General features: G+C 29.3%; 6 protein-coding genes across 6 annotated transcripts; 3 read left to right on the top strand and 3 right to left on the bottom strand.

Annotated features, from left to right (window-relative positions):
- Positions 1-155: 155 nt before the first annotated feature.
- GO595_001979 (DNA primase small subunit) lies at positions 156-1,247 on the bottom strand (the record flags this gene model as incomplete). The annotated part of the gene is made up of 1 exon (XM_067914837.1): positions 156-1,247. One exon carries the CDS (start codon positions 1,245-1,247, stop codon positions 156-158), a length of 1,092 nt encoding a protein of 363 aa, XP_067777665.1.
- Positions 1,248-1,340: 93 nt separating this feature from the next.
- GO595_001978 (peptidyl-prolyl cis-trans isomerase CYP71) lies at positions 1,341-3,011 on the top strand (the record flags this gene model as incomplete). The annotated part of the gene is made up of 1 exon (XM_067914836.1): positions 1,341-3,011. The coding sequence occupies one exon, from the start codon at positions 1,341-1,343 to the stop codon at positions 3,009-3,011; it is 1,671 nt and encodes a 556-aa protein (XP_067777664.1).
- Positions 3,012-3,213: 202 nt separating this feature from the next.
- GO595_001977 (uncharacterized protein) lies at positions 3,214-4,575 on the top strand (the record flags this gene model as incomplete). The annotated part of the gene is made up of 1 exon (XM_067914835.1): positions 3,214-4,575. One exon carries the CDS (start codon positions 3,214-3,216, stop codon positions 4,573-4,575), a length of 1,362 nt encoding a protein of 453 aa, XP_067777663.1.
- Positions 4,576-4,672: 97 nt separating this feature from the next.
- GO595_001976 (uncharacterized protein) lies at positions 4,673-5,251 on the bottom strand (the record flags this gene model as incomplete). The annotated part of the gene is made up of 1 exon (XM_067914833.1): positions 4,673-5,251. The coding sequence occupies one exon, from the start codon at positions 5,249-5,251 to the stop codon at positions 4,673-4,675; it is 579 nt and encodes a 192-aa protein (XP_067777662.1).
- A 6,528-nt stretch (positions 5,252-11,779) lies between these two features.
- Positions 11,780-13,192, bottom strand: GO595_001975 (uncharacterized protein; the record flags this gene model as incomplete). Its single annotated transcript, XM_067914832.1, has 1 exon — positions 11,780-13,192. One exon carries the CDS (start codon positions 13,190-13,192, stop codon positions 11,780-11,782), a length of 1,413 nt encoding a protein of 470 aa, XP_067777661.1.
- Positions 13,193-15,921: 2,729 nt separating this feature from the next.
- Positions 15,922-16,959, top strand: GO595_001974 (uncharacterized protein; the record flags this gene model as incomplete). The annotated part of the gene is made up of 1 exon (XM_067914831.1): positions 15,922-16,959. The coding sequence occupies one exon, from the start codon at positions 15,922-15,924 to the stop codon at positions 16,957-16,959; it is 1,038 nt and encodes a 345-aa protein (XP_067777660.1).
- Between the last annotated feature and the right edge of the window lie 1,494 nt (positions 16,960-18,453).

Genomic DNA, 18,453 nt, shown 5'->3' with positions numbered 1-18,453 from the left:
ATGTTTAATACTTAGTATATTTTTTTCACATTTGACTATTATTTTTAAGACAATTTAAAAATATTTTTAAACATGTAAATTGCTTTAATAAAATTCTTAATATTTCCCACCAAAATGATTTGTAACAACATTGAAGAAATCACTGACAAATATTTTTATTCATTCAATGTACTTTTTTGGAAATTCTCGAACAATTCAACTGCTTCTTTGAAGGTTGCTAAAGCATCAGGATTATCACTCAGTAAATCCTTAAGTGAAGGTACCCAATTTGGTGGAAATTGATCAAACATATTTTCCGGTATTGGAACTGATAATAATCCGGACTTCGGATGGATTGAGAATGGGGACTTAAGTAAGTGGTTCATGATCGTCGTAACATTTGCATCAAGTCTTGGAAAAGTAAAATAATATATCAACTTATAAAAGTTTTCAGTCTCTCCAAACCGAAGCGTGTGGTATTTTGTTTCTTTTACTCTGTTCCATTTTGCTGGAAATTCGCCATTTAATGATCGGAACTGATCCATAAGCCATTGGTAACAAGATCGACCAATGAGATCCTCGATTTGTTTGGATATGGGTTCATATGTAAAGATATTTTGTTCTTCAGCAATACGACAAAAATAGTCTTCGCAGATTGGAAGCATTTGACATGCTAACGGACAAAACTTTCCGTTCTTTTTTTCTGTTATCTCTTTGAGATTTAAATATCTGACGATGGAACGACGAACTGCTTCATTTAATTCTCGAGCATTTTTGTCACAAACCCATAGATGTACACCACGTCGTCCTGAAAAGACATAAAGGATGTTTTTGAAGCCGAAGTTTTCCTTTAGAGCTTTGCTTAGAACTTTGAGAGCACATTCCATAAATAACCAACAATGTTCACAGATTTCAGAATCACCACAACAATGTTTGATTTCTTTGAAGTCATCTGCGTCAATATCAAAAACAAGCTCACGATGACTTGCATGAAAATCACTACTGGGAATCGAATTTCTGATTTGAATTGGATGTGTATAAACTGGACCAATTTCCATACGTTGAGGTGGCATTGGTGGGGTTCTACTGAGGAGTGAAGGAAGTTGATCAATATGATTCCAACGTGTAAATCTTTGATCATCAAACCAAAAAGAACATTCACGATTATCTAATGGCTCTTGGCCATTGTATGATATCCATTCGCGTATTTTTTCGAATGGAAAATAATTTTGGTAGTACATAAGGTATTCTGCTTCAGAAACAGCCATTTTAATAAAGTAAACGTCCTGCAAAAACGAACCACCCCAAAATCAATGACATGTGATGTGAAGAACATCTGAAATAAACGTTTAGCTCCTTTAATGGCTGAAAACACAGAAAAGGTAACATTCAAAGATGTTCTTCTTTCAAGACTTCCTTCGGCCGAAATGTATTATCGCTCTTATATGCATGTTGACCAAGTTTTGTTTGTTACTTATTCAGAACAAATTGATTTTTTCATTTCAATGAGTATTGATGGTGTTATCCAATTTTGGCACAAAACAGAAACAGACATAGAATTTGTGCGTAAAATTAATACAAAAGATGGCCCATTTAATTCGTTTTCAGTTTCCCATGATGGAAAATATATTGCAACTTCTTCAAAGAATGGCCGTATTTGTGTCTTTGATATACCATCCTTTGATCTTGTTTCTAAATATGACTTTTCTGTACCTGATTCTATAATTGTTAATTTCCTTCATAATCCAGCAATTCCAATTTACGAGCTTGCCATTACATTTTCCAGCAAGACAACTATAGCTGTTATTGACTGTCTTGAAAAAGTTAATAACAATGAACCTCCAAAAATAATTCGTGAATTTGAAATTCATCATTCACCAATTACTTGCATGGCACACATAGATGCACTAAATTGCTCTGTTTCATGCGATAAGGAAGGCTTAATTGAATTTTGGGATAGTGAAGGTCAAACGCCAAAATTTGATTATCAAATGAAACTTGATACAGATTTATTCATTCTTGCGGGCTCATCCTTAACAGCTGTTTCTATTGCAGTATCCAGTAACGGAAAATACATTGCAATATGTGCAAGTGATTGGTGTGTTTACATATTTAATATTCATAGTGGAAAACTAGTTCGCAAAATCAGAGAAACGTTTGATCCAGACGTTACCTATGGCATTGAACCTGAAGACTTTAATGCACGCATTGCTGCCGAAAAACAATATCGAAATAATTTTGATTATTTCAGTGTTCAATTTGATGAAAGCAATTCCATCATTGCTTATCCATCTCCTTTCGGTCTCAAATTCATTAACATTAAGGATGGCTCTTTACTTAGGATAATTGGTCGAGTTGAGAAACATGAACGATATAATTCCGTTGCGATGTTACAATCTTCCATGCCTATGGCAATCCTTACTGCCTTTGATCGACAACGTATCTACTTATATACCAACAAAAACCCAGAATCGCCGAAGCGCGATGTCTTCAACGAAAAGGCATCGAAAGAAAAACTGCAACAAACCGTTCAATTGAGAAAAACCGCCAACACCAAATGGCCTCGAGTCGCAACTTTACATACAGTCATGGGAAGTATCAAATTCGAAATGTATCCTGAGGAATGCCCTTTGACTGTAGAAAACTTTGTTACTCATGCGAGACGTGGATATTATGATAACATTAGGATTCACCGTGTCGTTAGAGACTTTTGTATCCAAACAGGTGACCCTACGGGTACTGGAATTGGTGGTGAAAGTATTTGGGGTGGAACATTTGAAGATGAAATTTCTCCAAATGGACATACATTTGATCAACCTGGAATGGTTGGAATGGCAAACTCCGGACCAAATACAAATGCATCCCAGTTCTTTATAACAACTGCTCCAGCGCCACATTTGAATGGAAAACATACTTGTTGGGGTAAAGTCATTAGTGGTATGGAGAATGTACATATGATAGAAATTGTAGAGGTAGACTCTTATCACCATCCTAAGACAGAGATAAAATTAGTGAATATAACATTTAGTTAATTTTGCGAAATAAAATGACATTTTTGACTAAAGCAATATTTTGTTTTAAATTCATCAGGCCCATTTTTGCGCCTTAAAAAACTCATTAAAACTTTTGATGATGATTTGGAAAAAAACGCTTTGGAAGATTTGGTTATTTTTTAACAAAATTATTTTTTTTCAATTTTGATAAACGCTTTTTCTATTGAAACGACACTTTTTCATGAAAACAACTTGTACGTTAAACGTTTATTTCATGGACCCCTGGGATTTTATCGACCAAGATTTTTCGGAAATAAAGTCAATAATCGAAGGAAATGATTGCACGTTGGAGAAAGTGCTTGTTCATCCACAATTTAGAATTGCTTTCCGTAGACAACTTGAACAACTGATTTTATACTTATCTGCTAATCTTACAAAAATTTTTGATATTGCTTTTTCTGATATAACAGAGGATAATGCAGAAATTGTTTCAGGGGCCGTCTTTTGTTTGAGTACACCTGTTATTTCATTTACAAATAGCTTTCCATCAAATCAAGAATTCCTTCAAAAGATTTCCAACTTCCTAAACTCAGAATATTCACCTTCTAAGGCATCTACGTTTGCTATGATTTTCACCTCAATTGTTAATTCTACAACTGGTCTTATCATTATTTCGTTACCCGAAAAGGAAAAACTTATTCCTAACCTATTGCTTCATTACCAAGATCCTCCCATTCTAAGTTGCTTGTCTACTATTCTTAATTCAAATGATGTTCCAATAATTAATTTCAGGGAAATTAACAAAACTATTCCTACAATTTTCAATTCACTCAAGCCTGATGATGAGTCCTACAACGCTATTATTTTCAACCTTTTAAATGATGTTTCTAAAAATAATCCCCGTTCAATATTATCAATCGCCACACTTGACACTGTCAAAAGACTCTATGAAATTGGCTTTCAAAGTAATTCTCCCAACTCTCCCAAAGCTCTTTTACTTTTATTAAACATTTGTAAATCCCTTCAAGATTCTCGAAACTCTCAAACATACAAGAATGTAACAGAATATCTTTTCTCCAACTCCGATGAAATTTGTTCCTTTATCCAAAATGGTCCAGATTTCACTATTTCTAAAAGTAATGCGACAGATATCGTGGTCTATTTCATATCACAAGTCACTGACAATTTAGAAAAATTTTCTCAATTACCTATTTATTATTTTCGGAAATTATTTGAATATCCAACCAATTCTATACTCCATCATTTATTTATAGTATTATTTAAATATTTGTTTTTTGAAGTCGATGATTCATCACTTGAAGAAATGATTAAAAAGATACCAATTGCATTTAAAGAATATAAAACTATAAATGCCACATATTGGTATCATTTATATCAAGCCACACAACTTATCTGTAATTATAAAAAAGAACCAAAAGATGACGAAAATTGGAATGAATATATGAACACAATATATAAAACTTTTGGTGAAATTAGTCGAGCAAATTATGGAGGAGATTTGCCTCAAATAGATAATGAATATGAATATTATGAGGAAGAAGAAGAGGAAGACTTTGAAACAGATGAAGATGAAAGCCAATAAATGTTTTTCGCTTAATCTTTTATCATTTAGAGAAAATTTTTTTTATGATAATAAAAAAATAATAAATACTGAAATATTTTTATTAAATGAAATGATTTTATTTTTCGCTGTCAAGGCTGACGTTGATAGTTGATTCATCAGTCTGATTAAGTATTTCTTTATTTTCGTTGGATACAGTTGATAATATAAGTTGCTTCTCTCCATCATAAAATTGAACTTGTGGATAGTTCTGTACAAATGAATAGAGTTGAGCTGTCTGTGGGATTTCGCGAATAGTCCAGTTTCGAACATCATTTCGATCAAGTAACGGACGTAAAATATCAAATTTTTCTGGATTCCCCATCGGAATAACATGCCATTTAAGTTTGTTTAGCGTGTTGTTAATTCTGGACCGTGAAGACATTAATACATCATGAAGAAGAGAATTATTAATTGCAATTTTATCACCAATAATAATAATACCAACACTGCTCAGCATTTTAATTGGATTGTCATTTACTGAACATACAAACTTTATAATTAATAATATTTCTAAATCAAGTGGTGATGCATCTGGATGATGACCTTTTTCCTGTCGTAAAAGCATAAAGTATTGCCTAATTGTTAGTAAAAGTACAAAGTCTTGTGAAATTGGTTCATTTCCTGCTTGTGTTTGGCTTTGTTCTTCCTGATTCATTTTATAGTATTGGCGCGCTTTTTTGGATGTTCTCCAAATAATTTACGAAAAGTGACACTCAAATTTCCACATTTAGAAACAAAAATCGAAAATTATCCTTTTCCTTTATATCATTCCAACGTTGCTAGCATATATGCCCTTATGAAGGCAAATGTCATTTGATTAAACAATTTCAACCTAAGTTCAATTTATCAAGATCAGTACATCGAATATATTAAAACAATGAAAAAAGAAATTGTTGATGATTTTTTCCATGAAAAATTTGATTCTGATATGGCGAAAGATATAAAATATTCAACTATGAATCAACTTATGCTGGGCATAAACAAAACTATGAAAACGAGTACTATATTCACTGAAAAATCCAAAATAAAGAATGAAATATTTCAAAAACCTAATGAAGAAAAATTTGAATAATAGAAAACTTGATTTCAATCATTTTTGAATTTTTGTATACTTTATTTCACTAATAATAAAATTGTTATATTGCGGAATCTCTTTTTTAAATTTTATTTTAATTGATGAAAATATTATGAACATATGGTATTTATTTGTTCAAAACGAATAAAAATATTTTTCTCAAAGCTTGAGTTTTCCCAGCTCTAATTTTACTAAAATTTTCCCGATTCCCAAAAGTCGGGAAAAGGGAATATTTAACGTTTTCCACAAATTTTATGGTTTGGGAGAAATTAAAAGGTTTATTTTTTTTGATTGCTTGTTCCTGAAGAAGCGATGAAAAATTACCAGATTTTTTTTTTTTAGGCTAAAATGATTATCCCGAGTTCCCCACCGATAGCTATTACTTGATTTAACTTTATTGATTTGCATCAAGTTTCTATTAATACTATATATTAAACTCGACTTGCGATTTCCATACATCATATATAGCGATCATCCTACGATTCTGATATAATGAATATATAATATATATGCATTATTACATCTATGATTAATATATATCTATAAATAATATCATAATTAGCACGAGATAAATCTATTCTTTCATTCCGAAAAGTGACAATAATCGACTTTTGCATGATTTATATCAAACGATAGGGGCAACGATAAGTGACGATAGGAGCGAATTTGAATGATGGTAAATATTATCAAAATTTTACCCTTTCCTCGGAAAGATACGTTATTTATTTACATCATTGTAATTTGTAAACATCCAAATTAAATGATTCTTGTTTTGTTGAAAAATAAAAATATTGATATTTTATCATAGAATCGTGATTCGTTATTTATTTTGAATAATTATATGAAATCTTGATTTTCTTAAATTTATGATTTTATTTGAATAATGAATGATGTGATAATTTTCGTAATACCTTAATGATGTATTTATTAAACCTGATTAATAATTTATAATCAATAAAATAGTTTCTGTACTAACTTTATACATTTTTTTCTGAAAAAATGATTATTGATCATTGAATTTATTTGATGATTTTTTTCGAATTTTTGTATAAGCAAAATGTTCAATTTCATAAATTGAATATCTATACAAATGCAATTTGCACATTATCTTCAAAATACTGACTTGAGATGCATTTATCGATTCCTTTTATCTCATATTACTCATGTGCTTTCAAATTTTGGATATATTACATTTTTCAATTTATTTAACATTATTCGTAATGTTGTTAATTTCTCTATTTTTCCGAATATGATTCAATACCACCGTTTCTTGAGCAAACTTTATTATGAAATTGTCTTTGAGAACGATACGAGCTGATTGAGTGATTTTCATTCACTCATTCAAATTTGACTTCGAATCGCTTGGACTTGTGGGATGATTTAAATAACTTAAAATCGAATTATAATCGTATATCGCGTGTATCATACGATCTTGATATTATAGATATTTCGAATATAAATACATGATTGCATCTATAATTAATAAAAAACTAAGAATAATATCTTAATCTATGAAGAAATTAAAAATTCAGAAATTATTTGGGCAATGATGAAATATTATTTTATTTTATTTAATTATATAAAATCTTGATATTAAATTCTTTTCAAACCTATCTAAAATATTAATAAACTCAAAAAAATTCAAATATATTGATGGCATATTCATGTAATTGTCGTACATAAGTTATTTTCGAAATGTGGATGCACATTCGGCCATATATTGATACATACGATACAAAACTTTCTAACGATAACTTTTTCAAATACTGTAACAGTTTTTTTATCATTGAATAATTTCAAAGGTTCTTTTTTCCCCTTCGCATGATAATTTAAAATCAATTGATAAATTATCATCAGTCATCCTGTGTATAGTCCCAGGATAAACCCCTGGTACACAAGAAAAACCCCTGGTACATTTATTTGAATATGCTTGATATCAAGGAAAACGATGAAAAAATAATTATATTAAAATTAAAATCGTATGCCATCAATTACATGGCATTTGATATAAATTCAGTATTATGTGTCAAATGACAATAATTGAGAGAAAAAAGCTAACTGCAATCGAAATTGAACAAGAAGGAATTGATATTCAACTGAAACAATATGAAGTTTTAAATGGATCTTCATCCGTCACAAAGATTAAAGAGGCCACACACACTTGATGATTCTAACATTTATTGCATCAAGGAAGAATATAGGGGGTTCGTAGACAGAATAATTAATTCGATGGACTTTATTCAAGCAGAAAGTGAACAGGTTATTATTATGTATAATATAATTTAAGTAAACGAAATACCGATTGGGATTAGAACAATAGCGAACTTATTTAACATAGGTAAAAGTACAATACAGCATCACCTAACGCAATCGAATAAAAAACAAATTTTAATCGGATGGCCCCCTTTACTAACACCAGAAGAACACGAAGATGTAGAGAAATATATTCAGCAAGGTGTAGAAAAACATTATCCAAGAAATTATCTAGCAATATAAAATTTAATTTACGATATATATGGTAAATCACTTGAACTTGATTCAATTCGGCATTATATAAATAACAATCCTGATTTTAGAGTTGTACAGGGTTCACCACTTGCAAGTTTACCTTCATTTTATTCAAAAATAGAAATTGATAATTATTTTAATAATCTCAAAGAGTTATTTAGTTTTAATATACAATCAAAGTTTGTGTTTAATATCGATGAAGTTGTATTTAATGAATATTATTAATATTACTACTTATTATTAATATTATGATACAAAAGCAATAAGATGTATTGTTCCACAAAATTACGTCGGCAACTCAATTTAATTTGCAGCTGATCGAAACTCATCACATTCAACAAGAATCATCCTGCATGATGAAAGATGATTAAAAACGTTCTCACATGTTCAGATAACTAATTTTAATAATAAAAATTATTCTAATTTTTAATATTTTAAACTAGAATGTAAAATGAATATTATAAATAATGTATATTTATATAATTCTATATAAAAAATTGATGTACCAGGGGTTTATCTTGCGTACCAGAGGTTTTTCCTGCAACTATATTCATCTTTTCCCGATACTTATGTCACATAACAAAATTATCATGTTATAGTATTTTTTCTTTTTAATTAATTGAATGATTTTTGTTCGTTCTTCTATTCAAATTTGACTACGAATATATCGTTAACCAATAACGCGATGATTCATGAATAGTAAATTTACTATGATTCTTTTTTGATCTAAAATCTGTTTATCGCCGATAGCAAAATAATTATAATTCGAATCTTATTTAATGCTATTAATTTCGAATTTCGCGAAATTAATTTCATTTTATTATTATTATTATTATTATTATTATTATTATTATTATTATTATTATTATTATTATTATTATTATTATTATTATTATTATTATTATTATTATTATTATTATTATTATTATTATTATTATTATTATTATTATTATTATTATTATTATTATTATTATTATTGTGTATGTATTATTATTATTATTATTATTATTATTATTATTATTATTATTATTATTATTATTATTATTATTATTATATATTATTATTATTATTATTATTATTATTATTATTATTATTATTATTATTATTATTATTATTATTATTATTATTATTATTATTGTTTGTTGTTTGTGTATTATTATTATTATTATTATTATTGTATTATTATTATTATTATTATTATTATTATTATTATTATTATTATTATTATTATTATTATTATTATTGTTATTATTATTATTATTATTATTATTATTATTATTATTATTATTATTATTATTATTATTATTATTATTATTATTATTATTATTATTATTATTATTATTATTATTATTATTATTATTATTATTATTGTTATTATTATTATTATTATTATTATTATTATTATTATTATTATTATTATTATTATTATTATTATTATTATTATTATTATTTTTAATCATGTCTTTAATTCAGATTTCAAATATTTTATAATCGGCAACAGAAATTATTTGTAGTTCATAATATATGATGATCAATTTTACATATTCTTCTAGAATAAATCAATATCCTCTCATTGACGATTTCGTTATCGGAAACGATATAAGATAATTGTGTGATTTTTATTCGTACATCTATTCAAATTTGACTATAACCCCCTTTGTTCTTGAACTATATGCATGAATTGAAGATTAACTTTCTTGTTTTAGTACTGTCCTACAACCGTGGCAAAATTGGAATGGGTAGTATTCAAAAAGTGTGAAGTTCATTCAATCATTACCATTATGATATGTAATTCGTAATCTCCATGGAAAATTTTAATAAGGTGTAATCTGCATACAAAAATTGGCTCTCAATTCGTTTTTCGAGGTAATATTCACATTCAATTCAATTTTGAATAACTTACGATTTTCATCATGTTTTTTAACCAAAAATAAAATTTGGCGAAAATGCTGAAACAGATATTATTAAATAGCAAGTTATCGACATTGTATACATCATACATTGCATCAATTAAAATGAATTGTAAGAAACAATTATTAGATATTAAACTAAATTACGATCAAGAATTAAGATATTGTGAAATATTTAATCGTATCTAAATTACAACACGAATATCATATCAATGTTACATTAAAAATTAATTTTTGACTTAATTAATATTTAATAAATTGATCAATAATAATTGATATCGCATATTAATTTTTATGAATTGTCATGTTTTACATATTAATTATGTTTTATTAGTTTAAATTTATATAAAATTTAATCTTTACGACGATCAGAGCAATCAAAATAATAAGAAAAAAATATACAATGTTATATGGAGGTTGGATGGAAATAATTAAATCAATTGCTCATTGAAATAATAATGTAAACATTGATTTGTAAACTTTTTGAATCTAATTCATCATGTAAGAACCGAATGTTTTTTTTATTAGTTTTTTTTAATCACAAAGTTTTCTTTTTTTCCTTTTTTTTATTTCTCTTTTCTTCTCCCTTCTCCATTTTTAATTTTTCCCTCTTTTTTTAGTGATTGTTTCTTTTTAAATTTTTATTATAGAATAATTAAGGTAACAAAATGTTGTAATATTAAATACTTTTTATATTAAAATATTACTTTACTATATATATCAGTATTTATGATAGAAAATAAATGCTATAATACGAATATATACTCTATATTTTATATGAATATCTGATAACAAAATACATTAATGAATATATAATACGTTTTGGAATGTGATTTTCTTCAATGGCTCTATTCAAAACATAAATTGATATATTAATTTTGTTTTTATTCTTTAACAATTATTAGACTTGGTACAATTGTCACTTTTTTCGTATTTAAATTATCCTTATGCTAAAATTTGCATTTTCTTCAATATCCCATATTATTTTACTATTATCCTTTCGACAGATATGTGAATTTAAATATATTACAAGTTTCCACAAAGTACATTTATACTTAAATTTGTTTTTAAACATTTCAAATAAAAGCAAAATAATGAGATAAAAAATAACTTTCATATGAAATATTATATGAAAGTCATTTATAAAAAATTCAGTATGATTATAATATTTTTATATAACTGTATATATTTTTAATCTCTAAATCAATTTTTTTTTTTTTTTTGATAATAGAATTCTCAAATATTAACAAAATTCAAAATTTTATTTAGAACATCACTTTTAGCTATCGATAATATTACATTTTCATGGCCAATTTTTTCTTTATCCGTTTGTTTGAAAATCGCTTTCAAGTTCAGAATCTTATGATCATAAGTTTGAAGACGTTTTCTTTCAGTGTCGAGGTAAAAAAGCCCGACACCTTCTGCGCCGAATTCATTGCTGCTCCTACAACGTCGCTAGCACTTCTGCTCCCATGTTTTTTAAGGTGTGGTAATGAAATATTTCATTTTTTCTAATAAAAGACGATCAAATAATTATTGGAATTTCAGAATGACGATAGTTTTTTCTGTGGAAACAGTTTCCTGTTCATTTAATTTGTCTATCGTTTTGGCACTGATTTTTCAGTAAAATCACTTCTTTATTTACAATTAATGACTTTAAATTCCACGTTAAATTTCAAACTTTGTTTATTTATAGTGAATCTATAAATTCTTGGATTTTTCTGATCATTCCATTCTTTCCATATTTTTGGTAACATGGTCTTATGTCATTCAACAACACGTAGATACCCGAAACTCTGAGTCCTTGTACAAGTTCTTCAACGCTTTGGCAAGAATCAAAGATTCCTTCCCAATCTTTTCCTTTGGCTTGTCTTGCAACATGAAGAAGTGTTTTATCTTCTTCAGTGAGTTCAAAGCTCTTCTTCATCTTTCGTTCTGAAGCTACTGCGTCAGAACCAGTTCCGATCATTCTTGTAAAATTGCCGAGATTTAGTACACCTCCGAATCTTTGAATGATTTCATCAGCTTCTTGTGGCGTAATTTCGATTTTTAAGTCTTTCCGTGCTCCATTGATAAGTTCTGTTGGACCAATTGTCTTTGAGTATCCTCTCCATTTATGATAACAAGCTGCACTTGAATCGTAAACGTTTTCAAACTTAGCTGCAATCTGTTTAACAATCTCATCGATATCACGACCATATCGATTAGATTTAACTGGACTAGAATACCCACTATTTCTTGAAACAGGATCATCAAAGCTACCGCGTGGCGAACCACTGTTGAAGTTATTACGTGGTGGACTATTCATACCATCGTAGCCATAGTTGTTTCTGGGTGTTTTAGCTTCTTGGAATTCATTGCGGGGTGCCCTGTCATAACCGCCACGTGATGGGGGTTCTTCAATTCGACTAAAACGCGGTGGAGGAGAAATACCAGGCGGCTCAAAAGGCCCTTTTTGGTCAATGAGATCAGAAAATAATGTGAAGTAGTTAAAGATTCCAGAATTGGTAGGATCATATGAAATAAGGATAGAATCAAGCTCTTCCGGACTAACAACCGCAACTCTTTGGATGATTGAATCAAATTCGTTGGTTGATATCATGCCACTATAATTTGGATCCAAATCAAGAATTGCATTAAGAATTTGTTTCTTGTATTGATATAATATATCAACAATTAAGTTGCTTTTTGGCTCGTCCATTGTGTAGTTAGGCTTTGGTCTTTCGAATGCAGGTTCTCTAAATTCACCTGAATTTCCATGGAAATCATCAAAATCATCCATGTTTTTTGAAAATCCGGAACTGCTAGGCTTTGGTGCTGGTGCACTTGATATGCTTGGATCAATTGTTTCCATTGTAATAAATCGAACAAAATCAGAATATGTCATTGCACTTCCTCTGATTCCAATGTTACCCCATATAATTTCGAGGTCTCCATCACGGAGAGGAAAACCATAACGACGAATCTTATTTTCGAAATCTTGAAATGTTACAGGCTTACAGTCTGAGAAGTTTGACCAGCAAACTTTAGTTGACATCCCATGGTGTTTTACTCTGTCGATAATATCAAGAAGGATCTTGGTTAAGCGTGTTCTTTCGCTCATTAAAATGAATAATAAACGTATCCTTTTTCATATCACATTTTATCACCTGTTAAAATAAACTAGTTAAATCATTTCAAAATTTCTGATGAAAACATGTTTTCTCATCAGAAAATTGAATAAGGTTTTTTGTTTAACTCCGATAGCATAAATTGACCAACTTTGTTTGCATATAAAATAAACTGGTGAAAATAATTCGGCATTACGATAGATTGAAAAATGATCAAAATGTATGTGAACTTATCAAAATTGACAACTGATTTGTATTAAAAGATTTTCATTTTCATTTGGAAATAACCTATATTAGAAGTATTGTCCACTGTTTTATGTGTTATATTTTACAGAATAAATCGCAAATATCGTCATTGTTGTAATTCAGAAATAATAATTTTTGGAAGTAATGTTACAATATTTTATAACATAATATTTCCTTCATGCTATAATTTAATGAATTTTCGATTTTGAACCTAAAAAGCATTACAGAATGGATCCATTTTCAAATTGAAATAGCGAAAAGTGACAACGGCCAGTTTTCACATAACATGTCATTTGAAAATGCTAAACTTTGTTTTAGTCGGCCCTAAAGACTCAGGTAAGTCCACCATCGTTTCTCGAATAATGCCACAAGCTAGCTCATCAAAAACAGGATTAAATCATACCATGTCTAATGCATCTACTTTATTTTCAATCGTGACTCTCGACTTTCCATCCCCAACTTTTTCCACACTCACACAACAAGACTCTATACCTCAAGTAATTTCAAATGCAAATGCAATAATTTATTGTACCAAAGATGCTCAAGATAAAAATCTTGAACAACTTTGTTCAATTCTTCAAAATTGTGGTCTAGAACTAGAAATATTTGTTCTTATTCATCAGTCAGATCGAATAGAAAAAGATCAGCAAGAAGTAATTCTCAATGAAATGAAGAAAACTTTATCTTCAATTTCTATTCCGGAAGACCATTGTTACCTTACTTCCCTTTTTGATGGCTCTCTTTCACAAGCGTTTACCTCGATTATAGCTCATTTAATACCAAATTATGATGAAATCAAGAAATATGTAAATCTTCTTTCATCATCCTTAAACTCAAGCCGAGTAGTTATTGTTGATGGTTCCACTTTCCTTCCAATTTGTGACAGTAACTCAGAAATGCCGCTTGAGTTGAAGCCGATTTTTGATTTCCATCTCAAGAACGATCAGCTGGGAACGTTTATTTTTGAATGCAATTCGGTGGTTGTTGTATTCAAAATACTATCGGGTTCTTATGGAATATTTGTTTCTGCTACAGATGAAGCAATCACTGCAGATGCTATAATTTTCAATATAGAAAGAATTGAACCTAAGTTTCTTGAGCTTTTTAACCAGATGATATAAATAAATAATTTGTTAATTTTCCAATATTTTCGGTATAATTTGAGTAAAAGACGCTTTGTTACTTGTAAGTTGTGAGCTATAAGCTTCGAGCAGATAATTTGTAAGGGCAACTCACATTTTGAATGAATCACATTAATGTGATATCTATCACTAGATAATAAATATAATCATTTATGACAAAATCAAATTGAGAAAACAACATGCACTGTGAATGACAAAATAAAGAAAATATAAAAGAGAAAAAGAATAAATTGTTTAATTTTACTACGAATTAATTTTTTGAGATTCCTTTCATGAAAATAATGATAACAAAATAAACTAATAAAAATTTATTTTGTAATTTAAGTTGATGTCACAAACCTAAAATAATTATTCATTAAATTTTTATATTTTTGCCTTTCATTTCAGGTTAATAAATTAAATAATATCACAGAAAAAAAAAGTGTTTTATTTTTTTCGGACACCAGTACAATCAAATTATTTAAAATGTATTTTACTCAACTCCTTTAAGAATTTTTTCATTTTAAATCTTTATTTAAAGTTTACAATAGTTAACAAAATATTGTTAAAAATAATTTCAAATTTCGTTTTTTATTGTTCTTTTTAGTGTTTTACATTCAAATTCTACTGTTCATTAAAACGGTACGCTTCTCATTTTATTCAAGGATATGGTAAAAGCAAGCAACATACTACTAATAGTTTTTAGTGTTATCTGGATCGGTACATTAATTGCGCATATCATTGATAGTTCGATGTATGTTTATATCGTTTACCCATTGTTTGTTAACGTCGGAGCGGAATGCGCAATTTTAGCTGTATCCACATTTATTGTGATTGCATGGAGTAGTATTACAATATTTTTAGTTATCACTGTTGTTATAAAACACAAAAACCCAAGTAACATTTTGATCGGCTTTTCTATATTTACATGGATTTTTGCCTATGTCGCAACTTGCGTTGTTTTTGCAAATTCTTGTGACTTGAATGAATCTGGTGAAAAGCAAAATAATTTTTCTGAATTATTAAACGGGTATTCTTTAAAAGCATTGAGGAACAAAAAAATAGCAGAAGACTTTCTTAATTTTCATAAAAAAGTGATTGATCGTATAGGTAAAAATCATACAGTTAAAGAATTCAATGATTTGATAATTCCATATAAGCATTTCCTTGCTTTCCTTATCCTACAATTAATATGCCTAGTAACCTACATTATTGCTCTGTTTTTACTCAAAATGAATCGACAAGATAGCTCATTTTCCTCTGTATAAAAACAAGCATTTTTTTATATTTTATTTTAAATTTTTTATTTTGATTTAAAGGGGTAATTTTACCCTAAACCGTCAAAATTCTTCTCAATGAACTACGGATACAATCAAGGATATGGAGGCGCGTATCCAGCATATGGACAACCTGCTGGGTATCCGACACAATACACACAAGCGTATTCTCAACCTGGAGCAATGATGAATAATTATCAACAACCAGCTATGATGCAAAACAATGCATATGCACAACCAAATAATTATATGAATCCTATGGGAGCTCCTATGATGGGTGCTTACCCACAACAACAAGGTTATACAACTGGAATGTCTGGTGCAGCTCCACGTCCTACTGTTTTATCACCACCACAAGTTCAAATTCCATCACCACCATCCAATCCCCAACTCCATCCATATCCAGGTGCTGTTTCATCTAATATGGGCCGACCTTTAGCACAATCAATGCCTACACCTCAACCACAAGTCCAATACATTGCGCCTGCCAACAAACCCGTTGGTGTTTATATACCACCACCCAAGCTTCCACATCGTTTTCCATTTGATCCAGATAAAATGGAAGCCTATGCCAATTTCTACTCAATATTATCTGCGATGGAAGCTCTTGAAGAAGAAACTTGCAATGGTATCATTTCCCAAGAACAACGCAATGAATTATTTGCTGGTTTATTTGAACAATACAATCGCGTTCTTAAAGTTATTGGCTTTGGTAACCAAAACGATGTCAAAGAATTTGCGTTAGCCACAGATTTGATCTGCTCATTTACATTTGCATCAATATTCGGAAACACAGAACAAAACAAACAAACCCAAGCCGCAAATAAGGCCGTCCTATACTTCGATATTGGCCAAGGATTAACCACGTTGTCCGATTTGTGCGAAAGTGAAGGTTCGATGTACGGCCAATGTCAACAGGCGGCGCTCGAAATAAGAACAAAGTTCAGGAAACTGGGCGAACAGGGCAACGACAACGCAATCAAGATACTGACGAAGTGGATTCAACTGTTCATGCAAAAGAAAACATCCGATCCAATAACGGCAAATGAAAGAAGGGACTTGGCAAAGGACATAGTCGTGATACGTAACATTGTGGCGATGGAAACTGGTCAGTAAAGAGTGACTTTTTTAGTGAAATAAATTTATGTAAATATTTTAACGGTCGCGACCATTAATGTTTTGAAATTGCTCTATCGTTTTTGCAGAAAAGTGTTACATATGTATTTAAAAGAAGGATTAAATAATTTCAATGATATCATTGTAAAGACTTAGTGAAATACTTTATTGGACAAAAGTGTTTAAGATCCTTGAACCAGAATATTTTTATTTGCTAAAGATACAAAAGATTTTAAGTTTTGCAAACCAAAAATTGGAAAATCCCTTAAACAAATAAATAAAAGCATTGTGAGTGAAATATTGTTATCATTATGATATTGTTTCACATTAATTCATCAACTTGGTATATTTGTGAAACTGTTCACATGTTTTCTTATCATTAAAGACAAAATTTCACGGCGCTATATAACATATTTTTGATATAACTTAAACGAAAAATTAAACAAAACAAAACATTTACAAGTCCACACTTACGTGCTACCACGAGAGCGACCATACCTTTCTGCGGTACTCTGCTTCAGTCAGCGGCACGTTGTATACTATTGGCGCCCATATCAAGAATCCGATCACAGCAATTGTCAACGCAATGACCATTAGGAATCCGCGTAATGTCCCCCACCCAACATAGTCCAATGCAACGCCAAAACACATTATCGCAACGATCAGCGCTGTGTCGTAATCACTTGATGATACAACATAACGAACATAAAAATATGGAACATAATTTAAAACATAACAAATAACAAGTTTCATACCTTTGAAATAACGTCGCTTGAATGTAAATAACAATGTTATAATAACACCAATAAATGAAAGATAATGAATTAATATATTTCCAATATATAAAAATCTTCCAAATCGATCAATGGGTAATCTAAGAAAGCCTGTCATTAAAGGCCAATGCTTAGGATTAGATGATCTCCCTTGATGATTTTTTCTAAGATAATAATTCTTTTTGTAAATGATTGGATAGTGAATTGACCAAATAAACGCTGAAATAATAAACGTTGGAATCAAAAAAGTTAAAAAATTACGAAAAAGCTTTCGGAGAAACATCCAATTGAACTTTGCGCCATTTTCCATTAAAACAAAAATGAATTCATTGAACGCGTAAATAGAAAAAAGTGAAAAAAATGATCTCCGGATTGAAATTGCTAATCCAAAAATAACACCAAGAACTCGAGTTAAAAAGTACCATACTTGCGAGTACCTTTGTTTGGTAAAGGAATACATGATTATACAAAGAAATAGAGATAAAATAAAATGTGAAAATCCTTGGGATAAAGAAGTTCTGTCTTGATAAAGTAATGATGTTTCAAGAATAATAAACGAAGCTGATATAAACGCAGCTATTTTAGAAAAGAAAGAAAAACGCATTGCAGTATAAACTAAAGGAGATGTAAATGTAGAAATTAAAACAAAACATAATCTAAGAGTTATTGTTGAGTTATGTTCAAGACCACTATCAGACTGTTTATTAGACATGTAAATAAA

This window comes from Histomonas meleagridis (assembly GCF_020186115.1).
Source record: "Histomonas meleagridis strain 2922-C6/04-10x chromosome Unknown contig_16, whole genome shotgun sequence".
Lineage (NCBI taxonomy): Eukaryota > Parabasalia > Tritrichomonadida > Dientamoebidae > Histomonas > Histomonas meleagridis.
The sequence above is the reverse complement of the archived record's forward strand: the minus strand, read 5'-3'. Positions and strand labels throughout refer to the sequence as shown.